Source organism: Aspergillus aculeatinus, assembly GCF_003184765.1.
Source record: "Aspergillus aculeatinus CBS 121060 unplaced genomic scaffold BO66scaffold_6, whole genome shotgun sequence".
NCBI classification, from domain to species: domain Eukaryota; kingdom Fungi; phylum Ascomycota; class Eurotiomycetes; order Eurotiales; family Aspergillaceae; genus Aspergillus; species Aspergillus aculeatinus.
The window spans coordinates 323,366-341,342 of record NW_020291475.1 but is presented as its reverse complement, the minus strand read 5'-3'; the positions used below and the strand labels follow the sequence as shown (position 1 = coordinate 341,342).

The window sequence follows — 17,977 nt, the reverse complement described above, 5'->3', positions numbered from 1 at the left end:
TCAGTAAGAGTGGTGGTGGCGGGGGTGGAGGTGTAGAGATGACGGAAGGGGGGAGGGGGGGAGGAGTGTGCCCTTCCCACTGAAAGCTCTCACGTTCTTTCTTCTTGATCTGTCTTCTCTACCTCGAGAATCAACCGAATCTTTGTTGCTGCTCTTCTTGTACTGTTAAGCGCGTCTACCAAATTAGCTTTGCACTTCCTTCTCGAACGTTCCAGATTACTGTAACATTCCACTGTTTCTCTCTTCTGTTAAGTCTGTTGCTGCCTCGTGTTCATGTGCTCTGATCTCGACTGCTGATTACCGGAATAGAGAAAACATCATCCAGCATACCACATGCTTCAGCTTACATCCAAGTCAAAACATGGCCTTCCTGCCGACAATTATGCAGGTATAGGGCGGAGGGGAGTTCACTGTATGCACATCGAAAAAGCACAATGCGCTGCGCGGTCCGTGTTGAGTCTGACACGAACTATGGACGATGTGTGGGATGAAGAGGATGATCCTGTGGAGATAAGTCCAGGGCTAAAATTATGATCGGCCTGTGGATGCTAACTGCAGTTGTATTGTACCTACTTACACAGTAGGTACTACCCTACCAAAGCTCTGACAACTTGGCTACAACCCTGTCAAGTTTTCCTAGAGACTAGGTTCGAGAGACAGCTGAGAATTAAGATGTCAATGAAATACCATCGGACCCCGGTTATTATCCCGTGTCAGGTATCATTATAAGTACTCCGTACGGAGTTAGAAATCAAATGATGGGACAATCAAAGGCCGAGAGGGAACCAAGAGGGAAGGGAAGGGGAGCCCGCTACGGACGGGCCGACTCCCGCAGCCGTCGTACATACATACTTACATACAAGGTTACATACCAACTTACTTACCTACCTGCGGGGTCCAGCCCGGTCAATACCTAGGTACTCATTCGTAGGTATAGTCAGTCACCTTTATACTCTTCCGTCTTCCGATTCGGAGAATTGGCCTGCGTAGGACAAGATATAGATAGGAGATAGTAATATAGTCCCAATTGGGAATCAATCTTCCCCAACAATATAGCAAAAGAGCGGCATAAGACAAATTGAGAGAGAGAAAGAGAGGGAAACAAATGAGAAATGAATAGGGGGGTGCAGAACAACACTCATTCCCAGTTCAAGGGATCCGTTCGGAGTTACAGGGAGGATCTAACCATAGGCACTGAGGCAGGCATACAATAGTGCCGTTACGTAAGTAGGTGTCAAAGCAAATCAGTTTGACCTCAAGTTTTCTCCCAGTTGGCATCCTAGCCGCCTGTCATTAGCAGGCAGTAGTTAGCAACAGCAGCATCAATCAGCATCATTCATTATCATTACTACAGACTATTATCTATTCTATCTTCCCACCGTCAGCGGTCCAGCCCAGGGATCATTGATGGCTCTGCGCTAAGTCTGCGCCTGATCAAGCTTGGAGGCTTTTTTAGTTCATTTAGTTCGGTCCATTTAGCTTGATGGGCTAAAGATTTCCATCCAGTGCACACCAATAATCTCTTCCGATCCCCACCATTAATTCATCTCGGCCTACTCCCTCTCTTTCAGTATCTACCGTAGTTTCCCCTCCCCCCTCTCCCCGCCCCCCCCCACTTCATTGGAAATTTCAATCAGCCAGATGGTTGGCAATTGACATTTCACCATTGACACTCACTGATTGTGACACACTGACAGAAAAGAAAGACTAACAGACTAGCGGCTCCCTAAAAAGTGAACGGGCTCAACGGAGTCAACCGCCGGCCCCTTCAGCATCCGGGCCTATCCCTGCCACGCTAGGACGAACTGCGTAAATGCACGGGGATCAAATCAGATCAATCACGGCCGGGGATCGCGCGCCGTCTCGCTCATTCGATGCACCATTCAGGACGAAAAGGCTTGGGGCTGATTCGTGATGACCGGTCCGGCTGTGTCTCGCTTTCCTCGAAGGTGAGGAATTATCCCGGGTGCAGATGTGGGGAACGAATTTGACTCATTCACTGCTGTCCTCCTATGGGTGCGTAACTTACACTCTAGTACGATAGCCCAAGGATTCTTCTACTTTCAAGATTATTTTTCTTCCTGGGATGGAGCTTTGGGTCGATTCAGTCGGACTGGTCACTGGCGTATGTAAGGACTACACAGTATACTGACCATACTCAGTACTAATTAACTTTTAGGAAGGTTGCGTTGGGCTAGCCATGATTTTACCTGTCAAATCCTCGGCTGTACCTGCAGCTGCCATGCAAGCGCAAGCAACGAACCACCCTTCCAGGTTGCCTCGCGCCTAGTCTAAGAATTCTTCAGCTGTCTGCCAATTCTTCTCCGTACCCTACAGACTTCCAACCGGATGCACAACAGTGCAGCTCCGACGATGACTAGCACGGGTGGGGGAACTGACCGGGAGCTCCGACATTCTCCTTCCTCCCTCCCCTCATCTTCCATCCGCCTATCCGGGGCTGAGAGGGTTCGAGCCGAGGCCATCGATAACGAACTAGCAAGTAATAACCCCCTTCACTGTCTGAAGACCCCTTGGGGGGGGGGAAGGGCAAAGACAAATCTCCGTCTGCAGTGCGACCTATGCATTAACTTACTGATAGGCGATGCGGGAATAACCGATCAAGAGAACGTAAACGTATTCCATCTGAATTCTTTGTTCCGACCGGACAATTTGCACCACCACCACATCATTCTCGTATCATCAATCTCAAAATCAACTTCAAGTACTACTGTACTCTCCGGTCTCAGAAGACACGAATACCGTGCGGATCATCGAGTCGAGTAGGGTTAGGGAATGGCCCCCAAGGACATCAGCTCCGAGCAGGGACTAATTTTACTCCATTCGTCCACCGGCCGGCGCTTACAACACCTGATTTCGCGCAGGGATTCAATGACCGGAATGTTAGTCGGTTTTTGCAATGATACTGCGGCCTATCTTTGCGATTGGCTCTACTTACTGAGTATTTCTCCTGCCCTTTCCGTATTTGTTCGGCACTTGTCGAAGCCGCCCAGAAGTCCTCGATCCCATCGACCGACCATAACAACCCAGCTCAGACCGAGTCGCTTTCTTCGTCCGTCCGTGTCCGACTACGAGGGCCGCCATGGCTATAACCAATGAGCCAATCAAAGGTCGCCTATGGCCTTAATATATGTTTCTACTGTTCTTTGGGGCGAGGCGGGTAAATCCTTCATCATCTGATGATCCGAAGTCGCTTTTCGGTGGTGGAGGGCGGGCTGCACGCAGTAATTAACCTTACATTGCATGTTCCGGCGAGTTACCCGTGCACGATCGACTGCGCAGGTGGACTGCCTTGCGTTAGATTAGTGGAGGACCAGGAAATTGCGGATGTGGGATCCTGCTCGCCATCTTCTTGCTCACTGGCTTTCTTTCTTCCCTTCTTTCTTTCTTACTGTGGTCTTTTTCCCAGATCAGATCCCAAGAATAATTCTACAGAACAAGATATGCTTACTTTCCACTCTGGTAATCCTGAGCGATCTGGATTCGATACACAGGGGGCCTTACCTGGGCCAATTGCGACCTTTCGATCCAGAATATTGTACGGCATGTCACGATGGCATCATCCCATACCCCAAGAAGAGGGTGTCACAGACACACTGAGAGGTGCCACACATACATGGTGGCGATGGTTGGCCACCGGGCTGAGGATCCATGTCCCCGCGACACGGACCCCTTCTCCTCTTTTCCCCCCCGTTAATCATCCAAGAACAGCATCTGAGCTACCTATATTAGGGGACAATTAAGACTCTTCGGATTGGCCAAGTTTGATCATGCATTGATTGGCAGCAGAGGCAACCACGTATGTGCTGGCAAGGACATCTACTAAATCTTTCTCTCTGTCCCCCTCCATCTACTATTTTTCCCTCTAATTCTTGATTTTCTTTCTTTTTGTCTTTTCCCCCTTTTTCTTTTCTTTTCTTTTTCTTTTTTTCTCTCTTTCTTCTCCCTTCCGTCTTTCATTTCTTGCCTTGCGCCCGTCTACCGTTGATACCGGCAGCCGGAGAACATGGCTGGCTGTTGCAGTGCCTTCAATTGGAGACCTCGATTGATTGACTGGCTGACTGACCGCTTCTCTTCTATGCCATCCTTGCCGCTCCTCGCGCGTCTGTGCCAGGGTCGGTTTCAGCTGCAACGACCCGTGATGCATATGCGGACGCAGGGTTGGGTTGGCCGTTTTGCGAGGACAAGTCGCTAGCATACCCGGAGGTGGTGTTGGGGATGTCGTTTCTGTACTCCCCCGCTAGAATTCTTTTGATCTCTCTAGTTTGTGACCCTTTGCACAACTGTCGAGGATTGAGCTACAGCACGTAGTGTAGTAGTGTGTGCACATTCCAAGGTGACATACATATGTATGTCACTTCCATAGCGGCCGATCCACGGCCCCTCTCTGGAGGGGACGATCTGCCCCTAATTATAGCTTGTCCAGCTGATCAATGGTGATTGAAGTCGACCATCCATCAGCCATTCATCCTTCCATCCCTTGATTACACCACTGGCCGCCCACCCAGCCACGCATTCGCCTCGCTTCACCGTCTTTCTGCTGCTGCTGCTGCTGTCGCCGCCGCCGCCGCTCCGGAATGCGTGCGTTGTGCGCCGTGAGGCAGGATTGATTGGAGTATTGAGATAATGGCGAAGAGGAAGTCCCTCTTTGTCAATTGCCATCTTAGCACGCATTCTGATTGGAGGTAGACTCAGGGAGTGAGGTGGTGTCGCGCTGCGATGCGATGTACTGTAACTTTATTGATATCTGGAAAATGATTGCATCGGTGCTGCCCACGGTCAGTGATATATAGATCACAACTGTGGACATCTGAGTAAAAATGTTGTACTTTTTTTTTGTTTTGTTTTTGTTTTTTTTGTTTATTCTTTTTTACCCACTCAGAATCATGTTGAGGATGTGCATACTATGAAGGGAAGAATGACCCATTCGTACTCATTCTCCTCATCTCAGTACCAGTAGGCAAAAAGTTGATTCCCATCATTCCCATTGTACAGTAAGTCAACGATAACGACCTAGCCAGCTTATCGATAAGCCCCACCGCCCCCAATCATCACATGACTCCATCCCTCCCTCTCCGCCTACGCAACCAACTGTATCCATGGATCGTAAACAAAAACATTCTTTTTCATTTTCAAACCTTCGACACCTAATCGACAAACCACCAAAGTCTAAACGACAAAAGCTTCCAGCCCCCCTCAACTTACAGCCGGCAGAATATACCCCACGCGTACTTGATTCTGCAGAGAAGGAGAACCCCAAATCTAGCCAATCTGCGCCTTCTCTCGGGAAGTAGCAAAAATCAAAAAGCGCAACTTGCAAGGGAGGTGAGTGGTTCCGGCCTTAAAAAAAAAAGGCAAGAGACAATGCCACCACCACCACTTCACAAGGGATCCACATTCAGTCCGAACCCACAACCTCGAGCCCGCTTCTTCGACGTCTTCAACTCCGCCTCGACGGGTCATCAGGTTGCCGATGGCGGCGGCGCCCGCGGGCGCGAATGGCGGATCACCCGGCAGGAGAAACTGGCGCGGCAGTTTGGGTCGAGGGATGGGGATTGCACTTCTTCGCCTGTCTTGACACCTGGTGCTGCTGCCGCGGAGGGAATGAGGGATGAGGGTGGGGAGGAGGAGGCGGGGAGGGGAGAGTGGGTGTTTGCTGCTGCTCATTCCGATTCTGTTTGCTCTGGAAACAACAACAACAACAACAACAACAACAACAACAACAATAGCAGCAGCAACAGCAACTACTCCAACAACGTCGGTGCGGGGTCGCTGTTCGCTGCTCAGCAGCACTCGCAATTGCGCTCGGCGCATAATGGGTTGAGACATGTCCAATTGGGGGTTCGGGCTTCCTCCCCATCGACAGCTACGGGTCAGATGGATATACGAAATATGCTTGGTGGGCAGGTTCGCAAACGAGGATACCCTGGGGCTGTGAGTGATGGCTGTGGTGGTAGTGAATCCAGGGCAATTGGGATGAAGAAAGCGAAGGTGCAGACGCGGTATAGCCTTGACTGGGCTACAGGGATAGCACCGCCAGCAGCAGCAGCAGCAACGACGACAACAGCAACAAAAGGAGGTGTATCTGCGATACCCCTCATACCCACTTCCTTCAAGTCTCATCCCACACCTACACCTACACCTACACCTTCCATCACCTCGACGACTACGACCACGACCACGACCACGATCAAGAAATCAACATCAACACTTCCCTCAACGACATCTGCAACGACCCCATCTACCTCATGCAAAACTATACCGCCATCCCTGCATATCGAACCAATGAACAACAAAAATATCTTCAACTCCCTCACCATCCACATCAACGGCCAAACAACCCCTCTCATCTCCGACCACGCTCTCAAGCGCCTCCTAGTCTCTCAAGGAGCCACCCTTAGCCTCTCCCTCTCTCGGAAGATCACGCATGTCATCATTGGAGTCCCCAATGCGGGACCGGGCAACGGCGGCGCGGGAGGTGGACTCGCCGCTACCAAGATCCAGAAGGAGCTCCAGCGCGGAGGATGGAAGGGGGTGAAGATTGTAGCGGTCCAGTGGTAAGTTTGCCTCACCCCCGCCTTTACGCCCCTCGCATATGCCACTGTCTTTCAACAGGGGAATCCGAGTTAGAAAAGGTGTAAGCAGTAAGTTAGGTAAGTAGGAAATACCCGTGCTGATTGAGACCTAAAATAGGGCTTTGGATAGTATCAAGGCTGGGAAGCGGCTCGCAGAAGGTAGGTATGCGGTTCAGTTAGGAGGGAGGCAGAGGAGTGTGCTTGGGTTCTGCTCCTCGTCATCTGCGGCAGTGACACCGACATCTGCAGAGGGCGTATGATGCATACATACACAATTGCTCCTGCAATACATTTCCAACATTGACATCGACATCGACTACGACTCCATTCACCACTTGACTTTGAAAGATACCCCATGCAATCTGCGCTCCATCCTCACCAGGCCATCATACATTTGCGCAAGCTTATCACGATAATGCGTTAATCTCAACAAGGATCAAACACGTACACACATACATACATTAATATATCCAAATCCTCATATATACATTATCGAGTTCATCAGTCATCATTTATATCATATATCATACCATTTGGCTCAGTTCTTAAAGAAATGCCCCCTTCTTCCCTGGAAGGCCTCCACTCCCTCCGCCACTGCTCCGTCCTGATTGATGTCTCCGCCAGCCCTCGCTGCTACCTCCTATCCCGCTCCCGCGGGTCGGCGGGGACGAGACGAATGTTCCCGCGCTACTGTCGGACTCGCGTCGTAACCCCGCCATTCCGATTGGCGCGTATGGATCAGCCAGCGGTTCTTCATCGGGCAGAGGGGGCAGCGGGTTCACGCGCAGTCGTGCCGGATACAGTGATTCGCTGGAGAACATGCGATGCGATTCAAGAGAGTCGGCTCGGTGGGATTGACCCGATGGTAACGGGTCCAGTCCGTCGTTCCAGATATCGTCGTCATCATAAGCACTGCCCAGGGCCTTCTCGTCCAGGTCATCCGATCTCGAATCCCCTCGCACCAGGCCAAGGCGTTCTTCCTCGGTTGCGCCCGACGAGCGGTGATAGTGGTGATGGAGGCCGCTCTGCCGTGAAACAGGACGAGCCGCGACAGGTTCGGGGCTACCGGCTTTCATTCGTCCGAGGACACTGGTGAACGAAAATTGCCGTTCAGCGCCTCCGTGCGGAGGGGGGCTCGGAGGAGGAAGAGGGTGATTGTCATTCTCAGTATCGACCGCTGACTTGATGGAGCGGCCGTCTCGGCCAGCATAGTGAGTATCGGGGTATTTGCGGTTTGATTCCATAGCCTTCAGCGACATGGGATCAGCCTCCGAGAGATGCAACGGCTCTTTGTGTAGCGGTTGCCACGTCGGGTGGAAGATACTGTTCGCGCGTGAGCGGAGGTCATCTAGGAATGAATTGTTGCTCTGTGTCGTAGTCGGTCGGGGCGGTTCATCGTCCTCCTCATCCTCGCATTTCGGCTCCTCTGGTACGCGGGCCATACCCAGCGGTGGAAGTGGATGGTGTCGGACGGACGGGGTGCGTGTGCGAGCTGCCATGGTGGGACCCTCGCCGAGAACGGTCTTGCGCCGGCGCAGTCCATCCCACTCAATGATCTCATTCTCGGCCAGCGGAGTGTGTAGGTCCTCCTGGCGGTCGTGATAATAGCGGCGGGCTTCTTCGGCCTCCATGGTCCGGCGTGGGGTAGAAATGCGGCGGATGATGGCAGCGGCGCCGCGGATGGAGTCGGCCTTGGGCTCGAATTCGTGTTCTTCCTGCGTCGCAACCTCGCGGACCTGGTCCAAATCGCCCTTGAAAACGGCAGCATCGGGGACATCTTTGGCAGATTTGGATAGCTGTAGCAAGACCACGCCTGCGCAGATCTGTAGGAACCCGAGGACGACGGTGACGATGTCTTTGACAGAGCCGTGGAAACCCTGGAACAAAACGGCGGAGGTGACGATGGTTGCGCTGGTGAAGAAGACGTAGTAGGTCGGAGTAACGAGGGCAGCATTGAAGATATTCAGTGCTTTCTGTATTCGGTCAGCAGACATTCATCTTGGGCAGGTGGGCGGAAGGAAGAGCACACACATTTAGATAAATGATTTCTGTCAAGAGCGTTGCTACCACAAACACTAACAGAACATACAAGAACCATTCCTTGAACTGCGACTCCCCATTGATCTGCGCCAGAATGGCCGAGCCCAGCCCCTGTGTCGCAACAACGCTCAGCCCCCCAATCAGCGAGCAGATACTGAGATACACGAACATGGACTTTTTTCCGTATCGCGGCCCCAGATATAGTGCGACGAAAGTACACCCGACGATGATCACCCCGGCATAGGACAGAAACCCGGGGGTGATCACATAGTGTTTCATCTCCTGTATGTCGCTGACGGACGACTGCTCGGGCGCATTGAGCGGGATCACCACGGAGCCAATAATGCAGCAGAAACAGCCGACCTTGCCGACGAAGCTGAGGCGTTCCTTGAGGAAGATGGCGGAGAGGATGGTACACACGACGACGGTGAGCGCGCCCAGCGGGGTTACCAGGATCGCATCAACGAACGCATAGGCTACGAAATTGCAGATCTCGCCGACGATCATGAGGGTCATCCCCCCCCACCAGTAGAGGTTCTTGAGATAGCCGTACCCCTCGCCGGCCTCTTCGTTGTATTTGACATTGGCGCGGAGGAGGCCGATCTTCTTGAGGACGAAAGAGGTGCCGATGAAGAAGCCGGAAGCGACGGCGAGGCAGATACCGACGACTTTATAGGAGGCGGGTCGCGAGGAAGAGGAGGAAGAGGCGGCGGAAGAAGTTGTTTCTCGTGCGGCCAAGAGGGCGGCTGTTGTGGTGTAGTTGTAGAGCGCTGTCATCGCTGCGGCGGTTGTCGTGGCAGCCATGATGATCGAGAAGAGGGCGGGAGAAAGATAAGGGAATGGGAAAGAAAGTGGTTCAGAGCGGAGAGAACCACATGGAGATGGGAGATGGGAGATGGGGAGAGGGAGAGAGAGAGAGAGAGAGAGAGAGAGAGAGAGGTGATTTGATGAAGACACACTGCCAGCAGTGAATGACTGAAATGGTGGTACCTAGTCAGCAGAGAACCCCCTTTTTCTTTCTTTTCCAATTGATCCTGTGCCTTTCCTGTGTATGGTCTCAGGCTGAGGTTGGGAGCAGGAAGGAAGTCGGGGCGAAAAAGAAAGATCGAATATAATTAGACGGCGCTAAAGAGCGTGGGAAAAGAGCGTGGGAAAAGAGCGTGGGAAAAGAGCGTGGGAAAGACGGTGGCTGAGTTGCGACAACACGGGAATGTGGAGTGAGCCGGTGGGTGGGAATGTGTCAGGTTGATAACATAAACATTCTAATCTACTTGCCAAAACCTGGGGCTGTCTGGACTCTGGACACAAAAGAGCAGAAGCGATGTAGTAAGTGAATAATTAAAGTTGCAGTAATGTTGATAGATATCTGAGAGTCAAATTTGTGGTCATTGTAAGATGGACCGTCAGAAAATAAAAAAAAAAACAATAAGAGAGAGGCTGGGGAAGCACAAAGAAAGGTTGAGCTGCACGTGCAGCGGGTCTGTCTGTCTGTCATTTACGTACAGTACAGTACATACTTCACTTACTCGATACTTTAATTACAGTACAACATGACCTCTCAACAGATCTGGAAATATAATAGGAAATTCATTCACTCATTAGGGTATCCTTCGATTCAATATCATCAAGTCAAGTCCTCAGTCAAACTCCTCTCTCTGGCCTCCTTTTCCTCCACTATGCTTTCGACGGGACTTCTTCGGGTATCCTGACACCATAACGTCAGCAGCCCCCCCTTTCTCCATTCCACAAAGTATTAGGCAGGTCATATCATAGAATTATCTCCCTCATCGAACATGATAACTCGGTTTCCGCTGCTTGTTCACCACGGGGGGTTCATCCATAGGATATGGCGGTCGGGTCTTCCCGCCCGCCCCGGAATATCCGTGGCCACTATTTGTCGTCATCGGAGGCATCACTGTCGGCATCGGCATGGGAATTCCCCCAAGTTCACTGGGATGGTCAGGATAAGGAATGGGGGTTTTCGGGGGCACGGGTGGAGGCATTTCTTCCCCGTTATGATGCGACGGCAGCTCAAAACTAGGCCGCGAAGATCCATGGGGACTTGGACTGGCCAGATCACTGCCTGAGCCACGCGCTGGGGAGCCTAGAACTGCATCGTGCGGCGTCGGATGCGCGGGGAGTGTATCATCGGTCGCCGTCATCGGTCGTAAAACAAAATCGCCTGGCAATTCGGCAGGCAATTCCACCGCCATCGGATGGGGCAACGGAGGCTGCACCGACAGGACGGGACTGCCCAGGATGGAACTGGTCTCCTCGACTGCCTCATTCCCTCCAGTCGCCGCCGCATGGTCGGCCAGTCGTCGATGCTGTCGGTTGATTTTGGCAAATTTGACCCCTGCATCGAGGATCTGTCGCTTTACCTCTGGTCGAGTCAGATAGCGCCTTGTATTAGTGCTGATGTCCGCCAGGCGATTCCACTCGTTCATGCCGAACTCGCCTACCCCGACCTCAACATTCAATCGGTAATAGTTGTCCTGGCTCACGTTGCGCTTCGAAAGATGGTCGCGCAGCATGGCCACATGAATGTCTTCACAGCCCTCGATTTTGGCGATCAGTCGCCGACGTGCCTCCGCGAACGAGCCCAGCGCATCCCCGAAGAAATCCTCCCACCACTCGTGTTGGCGGTTGTTCGTGCCGGGCGGTCGCTTGCCGGTGCCGACGCTGACGAACACACCTACTTCACGGCCCGGCCACTCGTTCACCGTCGCTTCGTCCAATACCTGTGGCGCCGGATTATAGGTGCCGGCCCCTTCATCAATGAACACGTGTTGGCCGATCTGGATCGGCTTGAAAGCCATTCCGGTGGCCGAGGTGGCCCGACCGGCCTGCCAGATTGTACAATTGAACTCGGGTGGGGGCTCTTTGCGGGAATCGTATGAACGGAGCATGACAGACGACCCATTTCGGGTAGTACCTTTGTAGAGAGCGGTGACCGCGCTGAAGAAGTTTAGTAGAGTCCATGTGACAGTGGGAGCGCAAGAGGCCATACGTTTTGGTTCGATATTCCCGATTGTCATACAATAACGCATCCGGGTTTCCCCACCGCAAGCCGTTCACAAATGTAGAATTGCGATGACTGTTGTGACCGGACGAATGTGCCGTACTGGTGGTGCTGAAACTAGCGCGACTACCCGAGCGCTGCGGAATGGCGATCGCATTGGGGCTATAGGGGGCACCGGCGAGTGAATTTCGCGCGCTGCCGGGGGTCATGTCGTTCCCCTCGGCCTCGAAAACGGTATGTTCACGGACGCATTCGCGAATGGCCTCTTCGAGTCTGGAGGCCTTGAACAAGGTGGAGCGAAATGGGATGCCGGCAATGGTTTTGTCGGTTTCGAAGACCCGGCGGGTCATGCGCACATAGACTTCCTTGCAGGTTTCGAGGTCAAGGCGGAGACGGCCCAACATGAGGGCAATGAGACCGCCGGTTCCGGTACCAACGATCAGATCAAAATGGTCGCATGGTTTGGGAATCTCCTCACGACGAGGTGCCTTTCCTTCGCATTCAACGTAGACACGGTACATGAGTTCTTGGAGGATAATGAGCATGGAATAGCCCCGGACGCCGCCACCATCTGGGTGTTGAGAGCATAAGAGTTAGTATGGGAAGTAAGAGCCGGAGATAAATGCCCTACCTAGCGAGAGAATCCTCAAGGGAGGGCCCTTGGTGGTATCCTTGCGGCGGAGATTGACGGAGTAATCCATGACCCCGCGGGGTTGAGACACGCACGATCAGGCGTAAATGGTTGTGGTTGTAGGCAGTAGAGGCGAAGAGTAGTGCTCCTGATGATCCTGGTGAGATGGCACAGAAATGAAAGTAGACAAGTGCTGACCGAAGATTGGATGAAAGATAATGGTGGGAGAGTGACAGATATTTTTTTTTTCTTCTCTGTCTCAGCCTCTGGCGGCAAGAAGCGAGGAATGGAGTGAAGAATGGAGAATGACTACAAAATGATTACTCCGGAACGAACGGTGATGGCATGAACGGCTGATGCCGGCTGCTGCGCCACGCCCCGCTGAGATAATCAGTTGGGAATCAGAGAAGACACGAGCGGGTCTTGTAGGGCAGATAAACCGTCATCTGATTGGTCTCATGCAGGGTGCCGTGCAGGTGGCGGTGCAGAAGAGAAAAAGTGGAACCGTGCGTATTTCAAGGTTGCCATACGAACTACCTTCACTGGGCTGCCTACCTAAAGGTACCTGACGTAATGAGCCCAATTGGGCAAACACTACGGCGGGGAGTACCTTACCTTGCCTGTTAAAGTACTACTACGTACTAGGCACAGTACTACCTAGTACTCGGTAGGTACGCGAAGTATAAGTGGTACGAGTAGTTTGTCAGGTTTGCGTTGAATCGGATGGGCTGTATATTTTTGTAATAAAAAATGTCATTGATGAGGGAACCTATCAGTACCAGCAGCATCCAAGCTTAGCTCTATAGCCAGTTGGCCGCTTCAACCATGGGACTGCCCATCCCAGGAACCGGAACAAGATCTTTCCGCGGTGCATTGTTGTTGACTTGTTGACTAGGGTCTTTGTCCCACATCCTCCTCCCTTACAGTATGCTCCCTCTCGTATCTCGTGCCCAACCCCCTAGATTTCAATTGGTCAACCCGGGCCAGTCTATGCAAGTCATTCAGTCAGTCATGCCAGTCACCGTCGAGTTCGTATCACAAGTCATTGTGCTCTGCAGTCAGTACTCACCGTACACCATTCGTTCATCCATGCGTCGAGTGACAACCACCTCATCACCCACCTGCACTGTCTGACCCTCCGACTCACCGTCGAGAAAGACATACCGACCGAAGACTGGGCTAAATTTCGCCCCTTTGTCGACCCTACGGTCTTTCATCAATTTCTTCAACACATTGCCCATCTCCCCCTGTGCCATCGCGCCCGTCGCATAGTCGACATTCAGACTCTGACACCGAACGCAGTTGGCTGTCAGCAGCAGCCGCGCTTTTCCTTCTTTGCCAGACCCAATAACCACCTCCGCCCAGAAGTCTTCCTCGAAGGCCTCTTTCGCGCCAGCCACAACAATGTTTGGGCGGAACTTGGTGACATCCATGTCCAGGCCCCCTCCCAGCCGCTCCGACACGTTGTCCACCGATGTCGCCGACACTAGCAGATACGGGGCCGTATCCGCGAATGTGATGCGTTCCTCTCCTTCCCCTCTTGTACTGACTCGATCATAGATAGCCTTTCCCCCAAGCATAACCACTAGCAACACGATCACCGCTGCCGCGCTGGACATCGACAGTGCTTTCTGTGCGCCCGTCGTACTCAAGCCCACTAGTAGATTGAACAAAAGGGTCATCCCAGCGATCCCAACCACTGTCCCCGCAGTAAGCATGCCCGCATCATTTTTCTTTCCTTTTGGCTTTCCTGTGGTTTCTTGCTTGATCACCCCCGCATGCGCTGCACTTTTTGAGGGCTCGAAACTCCCGAGAACCCGCCTCGAATGTGGTCCCAGGTAGGCCAGCACAACGGGGTATCCGAACCACTCGCTGAACCAATCATTATACTGCGCCCCCATATTATATCCCTTCGTGGGGCTCTGATGCATCACGATGGCCAGCTCTTCCAATTGCCGCGTGTCAGGACAAAGGGGGAGGTGGAGGATGCGGGTTGATTTGGTGCCATTATCATCGCTGAGGGTCTCGCTCGCAGCTGGCCGAAAGGTCACTATAATCTGTCCTGGTTCCGTACCACCCTCGCTAGGGAGGACAATCTCGGCTTGGAAAAGGGACATTTCTGGAAAGTGTGGAACATGCATGTTCTTCAAGGTGCCATCGTCAAGGACCTTCAGGAGCATGAACCGTCGATCGTAGAGAAAGCCTGTTCGGGTGACGGTAGCGGACGAGAGGGCCGTCCCACGAATCGACTTGATAGGGTAAGTGTATAGCTAGATAGACGATGAGTTAGTCTTCATGTATTTCTGATCACGTAAAGCGAAGGGTTCCAGCCCATCTCTCGGAAGCTTGGAACCCTTCATCTCGCGAACGAAAGTCAGGTGAAGATGATGTAGAACTCACTTGGAGAAGTCAGAGAACAGACATACCTGGCTGATATGCATGGCTGCGAGATGGCTGGGTATGCAGCGTAGTTGTTGCTGTTTCTATCAATGATACTTCAAATCAAGTTGGAGCCTCCCTCCCTTGGACATTGAAACAGGATACGGGCGTCATGTTGTTGGGGGCCAACTGATACGGAAACGAGCATCTATTGCACGTGCTGATTAGCTATCTTAGGTATGTATCAGTCTGACTAAGACTCGATCGATTCCATTGATCAGTTACTCAGTAACTTGGTAAGTTAAATATGTTGTTGTTGGGGCTGTTTCAGGTTCAAGACAAGATAGAGAAAGTGTTTTATCGGCAGTGATGGTATCTGGTCGGACATGTTGCAAGAAGTGGTGGTCTAAGCAATGTGCAGCACAGTACGCAGGACGGAGTACATAGTAAGTCAACTGTTGCGACTTGCAAGTGCGGTACAATGTCTTGCATACTGAATCATAAAATTCGGGTGATGACAAGCCGCTTCGGACAAGATATTATCCGGACCGATTGGGAGAGACAGTGCCGTGGGTGCCAGCCAGTTGACTGACTGTATCCCACTCAAATGCGGGCGAAGAATAACCCTACGCTCACTACAAATTATTCCTCAGTACGGAGACTTGGTTGACAATAATAAAGTCTCCTTTTTTCCCATACTATCCGACTTTCGCATTGGGAGCCAGAGCCAGAGCCAGAGCCATAGAAATTAAACTATTTCCCTCCATTAATTGAACCTTGTTCTTTCCCGAGACACCACAGGCTGAGCCATTCTGAAGTGGGCAAGGATGGTCAGGAGTCGCCCAATTGAATGGGTCGGTCCATCCATGACTTCCACGGAACACCTCCTTCTCAGGAACACCATCTCCCACTCACAGAGTCTCCTCAACATACTTGGTTGACTCTAAAAACAGAATCTTTCTGACTAGTTAGGCTGATTGAGAGTAAGACCCTGGGGAGGGGAGGGAGGGGAAAGATGAGAATAGACCCCTAGTCTAGTGCAATGAGGAGCTCGAATCCAAGTCTAGCCTCGGGCGGAGGGTTGGAATTGTTTGTTTTCCCCTCTGGTACGGAGTCAGTTAGTTGGTTAAACTACAGTACATATACTAAGCAAGTTGGAGACCAGCTGATCGAGCCAAGCCCTACCTGGTGCCTTGCGTCCTGCACTACCATCACCATTATTACCACCACCAACCACTATTGCCATCAAAGTACGGAGTACGGAGTACACACAGTGACACACCGTCTCTTTGCACGAACACTGCACTCGATTCCCCTAGTCAGGCACACACGAGCTGAAGAACGCCTTCATGCGTGGAGCCCTGGCAAATATTACGGATCCGCCCCCGCTGGAGGTGAAACAGGCTAGTAAAGCAACTAAACCCTCATGGATTGCCCGCGTTGATGAGATTTCATTTAATCTCCCATAGAAAAATGACTAGTCAACCACCAGTCCAGGAAATGAGGTAGTTAGTCTAGTCGGCTGTAGTCTAGTCCCTGAGTGATCATCCGTTGGCCTCCTTTTTCTACGCCTCCTCCGCCCTCTTTTCTACCTCTTCCTCCCTCTCTTTTCTCTTCTCTCTTTCTCTCTTTCTCTCTCTCACCCCACGCACTCGCTGTTTCACCTTTACAATCCCGGTCTCCGCGCCGATTACGTTCTTTATCTCGACACAGTCGATCAATCCCGTCAATTCGTCACTCTTTTTGACACCAATATAAACTCAGCGCAAATCAATTCTCCGCCAATCTCGAGCCCTCTACACACACAACCACAAACACACCAAATCCATAAATCACCCGTCAATCATTCATCATGCGTGTCTCTTCTGCTGCTGTCGTTGCCTCCCTGGCTGCCGGTGCCATTGCGACCGAGTACAAGACCGTTGTTGTGACTGAGTATGCCACTTACTGCCCTCAGGCCACTTCTCTGGCTGCTGGTCCCGGTACTGCCAGCCAGGGTAACCCCTCTGCTGCTCAGGTGAGTGTTTATGTGTGAACCTGCTTGGATGCCTATGTGACTAATTGCTGGACAAGCCTTCCACCGTCACCATCTCCGGCACTGCCTACACCTACAGCACTCCTCTGGTCACCTCCACTGTGACCCACTGCGACAAGTGGTACGTCTCTCTCGTGTGCCTTCAACGGGGAACCAAGTGAATCGCTTTGACTGACAAGGACGATCTAGCTCTGCCACCGCTGCTCCTGCCACTGAGACCGGTGTTGCTGTTGTCACTGGCACTGGTGCCACTCCCAGCACGGGCTCGGGCTCGGGCTCGGGCTCTGGCTCGGGCTCCCCTAGCTCTGGCTCCGGCTCCGAAGCCTCCCCTAGCGGTGCTGATGCCGTTGGCACCGGGCCTACCCCCAGCTCCGGTTCCGGCTCGACCCCCGGATCCACTGGTTCTGAGACCTCCCCCAGCGGTGCCTCCTCTGGCAACACTGGTTCTACTCCCAGCTCCGGCTCGGGTTCCTCCGGTTCTAGCACCGGCTCTGAGTCTTCTCCCAGCGGTGCTTCCTCCGGCAACACTGGCTCCACCCCCAGCTCCGGCTCTGAGACCTCCCCCAGCGGTGCTTCTGCCGTTACCGGTGGTTCCCCCAATGAAGGCTCCAGCTCCTCCGGCAGCTCCTCCGGCAGCTCCTCCGGATCCTCTGGATCCTCTGGATCCCCCGGTGCTGGCGCTTCCTCTCCCAGCGGAGCCACGGGAGCCCACCCCCAGGGAGTCAAGCCCACCCCTGGCCCCAGCGGAATCTTCTCGACCCGCCCCGTGATCCCCTCCGGCCGTCCTTCCTCCTCCAAGCCCATCCCCTCCGCCTCCGCCAGCCCCGTGGCCAGCGCTAGCTCCAGCTCCAGCTCCTCTTCCTCCTCCAGCACCGGCTCCTCCCCCGAGGGTGTTTCCGCCCAGGGCACTGGCTCCAGCTCCGGCTCGGCCACCAGCCCCTCCGCCCCCGTCTTCACTGGCGGTGCTTCCCGTGCTGCCGTCGGCGCTGGTGCCGGTCTCGCCACCGTCTTCGCTCTCGTCGCCTACCTGTTGTAAGCTGCCTTTCACTGTACCTGAAATGCTGAAAAGGGGGGCGGCTCTTGTTGTATAGATGACCCGGGTAAGAAGGGATAAACCGAACAGATGGAGTGGTTGTAGGGAGCCCCAAAGCTTCCCCCCATCTCTTCTTCTTTTCGGAACATCCTATCTTTCGCTCCGGGCCCATACCCGGACTATGAAGAGAGCAGAAAACAAAATCTAATCCATTCCAATGCCAAATCACTACTGCTGTTTCCGA

General features: G+C 52.8%; 8 protein-coding genes across 8 annotated transcripts; 5 read left to right on the top strand and 3 right to left on the bottom strand.

The window, feature by feature from the left end:
* The first annotated feature begins 1,846 nt into the window (after positions 1-1,846).
* On the top strand, positions 1,847-2,991 carry BO66DRAFT_201548 (uncharacterized protein). The gene is made up of 4 exons (XM_025642529.1): positions 1,847-2,125; positions 2,180-2,250; positions 2,307-2,500; positions 2,600-2,991. The coding sequence occupies exons 1-4, from the start codon at positions 2,087-2,089 to the stop codon at positions 2,782-2,784; spliced, it is 489 nt and encodes a 162-aa protein (XP_025507456.1). The 5' UTR covers positions 1,847-2,086; the 3' UTR covers positions 2,785-2,991.
* On the top strand, positions 2,848-3,822 carry BO66DRAFT_201544 (uncharacterized protein). Its single transcript, XM_025642528.1, has one exon. The coding sequence runs from the start codon at positions 3,198-3,200 to the stop codon at positions 3,759-3,761; it is 564 nt and encodes a 187-aa protein (XP_025507455.1). The 5' UTR covers positions 2,848-3,197; the 3' UTR covers positions 3,762-3,822.
* A 986-nt stretch (positions 3,823-4,808) lies between these two features.
* On the top strand, positions 4,809-5,396 carry BO66DRAFT_201580 (uncharacterized protein). The gene is made up of 2 exons (XM_025642530.1): positions 4,809-4,974; positions 5,036-5,396. The coding sequence occupies exons 1-2, from the start codon at positions 4,925-4,927 to the stop codon at positions 5,310-5,312; spliced, it is 327 nt and encodes a 108-aa protein (XP_025507454.1). The 5' UTR covers positions 4,809-4,924; the 3' UTR covers positions 5,313-5,396.
* On the top strand, positions 5,383-6,773 carry BO66DRAFT_398490 (uncharacterized protein; the record flags this gene model as incomplete). Its single annotated transcript, XM_025648645.1, has 3 exons — positions 5,383-6,575; positions 6,634-6,662; positions 6,724-6,773. 3 exons carry the CDS (start codon positions 5,383-5,385, stop codon positions 6,771-6,773), a joined length of 1,272 nt encoding a protein of 423 aa, XP_025507453.1.
* A 271-nt stretch (positions 6,774-7,044) lies between these two features.
* Positions 7,045-9,668, bottom strand: BO66DRAFT_201526 (DUF803 domain membrane protein). The gene is made up of 2 exons (XM_025642527.1): positions 8,625-9,668; positions 7,045-8,566 (listed from the first exon to the last, which is right to left on the bottom strand). The coding sequence occupies exons 1-2, from the start codon at positions 9,435-9,437 to the stop codon at positions 7,139-7,141; spliced, it is 2,241 nt and encodes a 746-aa protein (XP_025507452.1). The 5' UTR covers positions 9,438-9,668; the 3' UTR covers positions 7,045-7,138.
* Positions 9,669-10,115: 447 nt separating this feature from the next.
* On the bottom strand, positions 10,116-12,578 carry BO66DRAFT_426148 (putative Patatin-like serine hydrolase). Its single transcript, XM_025650274.1, has 3 exons — positions 12,287-12,578; positions 11,644-12,226; positions 10,116-11,591 (listed from the first exon to the last, which is right to left on the bottom strand). The coding sequence occupies exons 1-3, from the start codon at positions 12,354-12,356 to the stop codon at positions 10,418-10,420; spliced, it is 1,827 nt and encodes a 608-aa protein (XP_025507451.1). The 5' UTR covers positions 12,357-12,578; the 3' UTR covers positions 10,116-10,417.
* A 766-nt stretch (positions 12,579-13,344) lies between these two features.
* Positions 13,345-14,727, bottom strand: BO66DRAFT_408562 (MOSC domain protein; the record flags this gene model as incomplete). Its single annotated transcript, XM_025649126.1, has 2 exons — positions 13,345-14,556; positions 14,713-14,727. 2 exons carry the CDS (start codon positions 14,725-14,727, stop codon positions 13,345-13,347), a joined length of 1,227 nt encoding a protein of 408 aa, XP_025507450.1.
* A 1,790-nt stretch (positions 14,728-16,517) lies between these two features.
* On the top strand, positions 16,518-17,736 carry BO66DRAFT_435109 (putative GPI anchored protein; the record flags this gene model as incomplete). Its single annotated transcript, XM_025650826.1, has 3 exons — positions 16,518-16,682; positions 16,739-16,821; positions 16,890-17,736. The coding sequence occupies 3 exons, from the start codon at positions 16,518-16,520 to the stop codon at positions 17,734-17,736; spliced, it is 1,095 nt and encodes a 364-aa protein (XP_025507449.1).
* Positions 17,737-17,977: the final 241 nt, after the last annotated feature.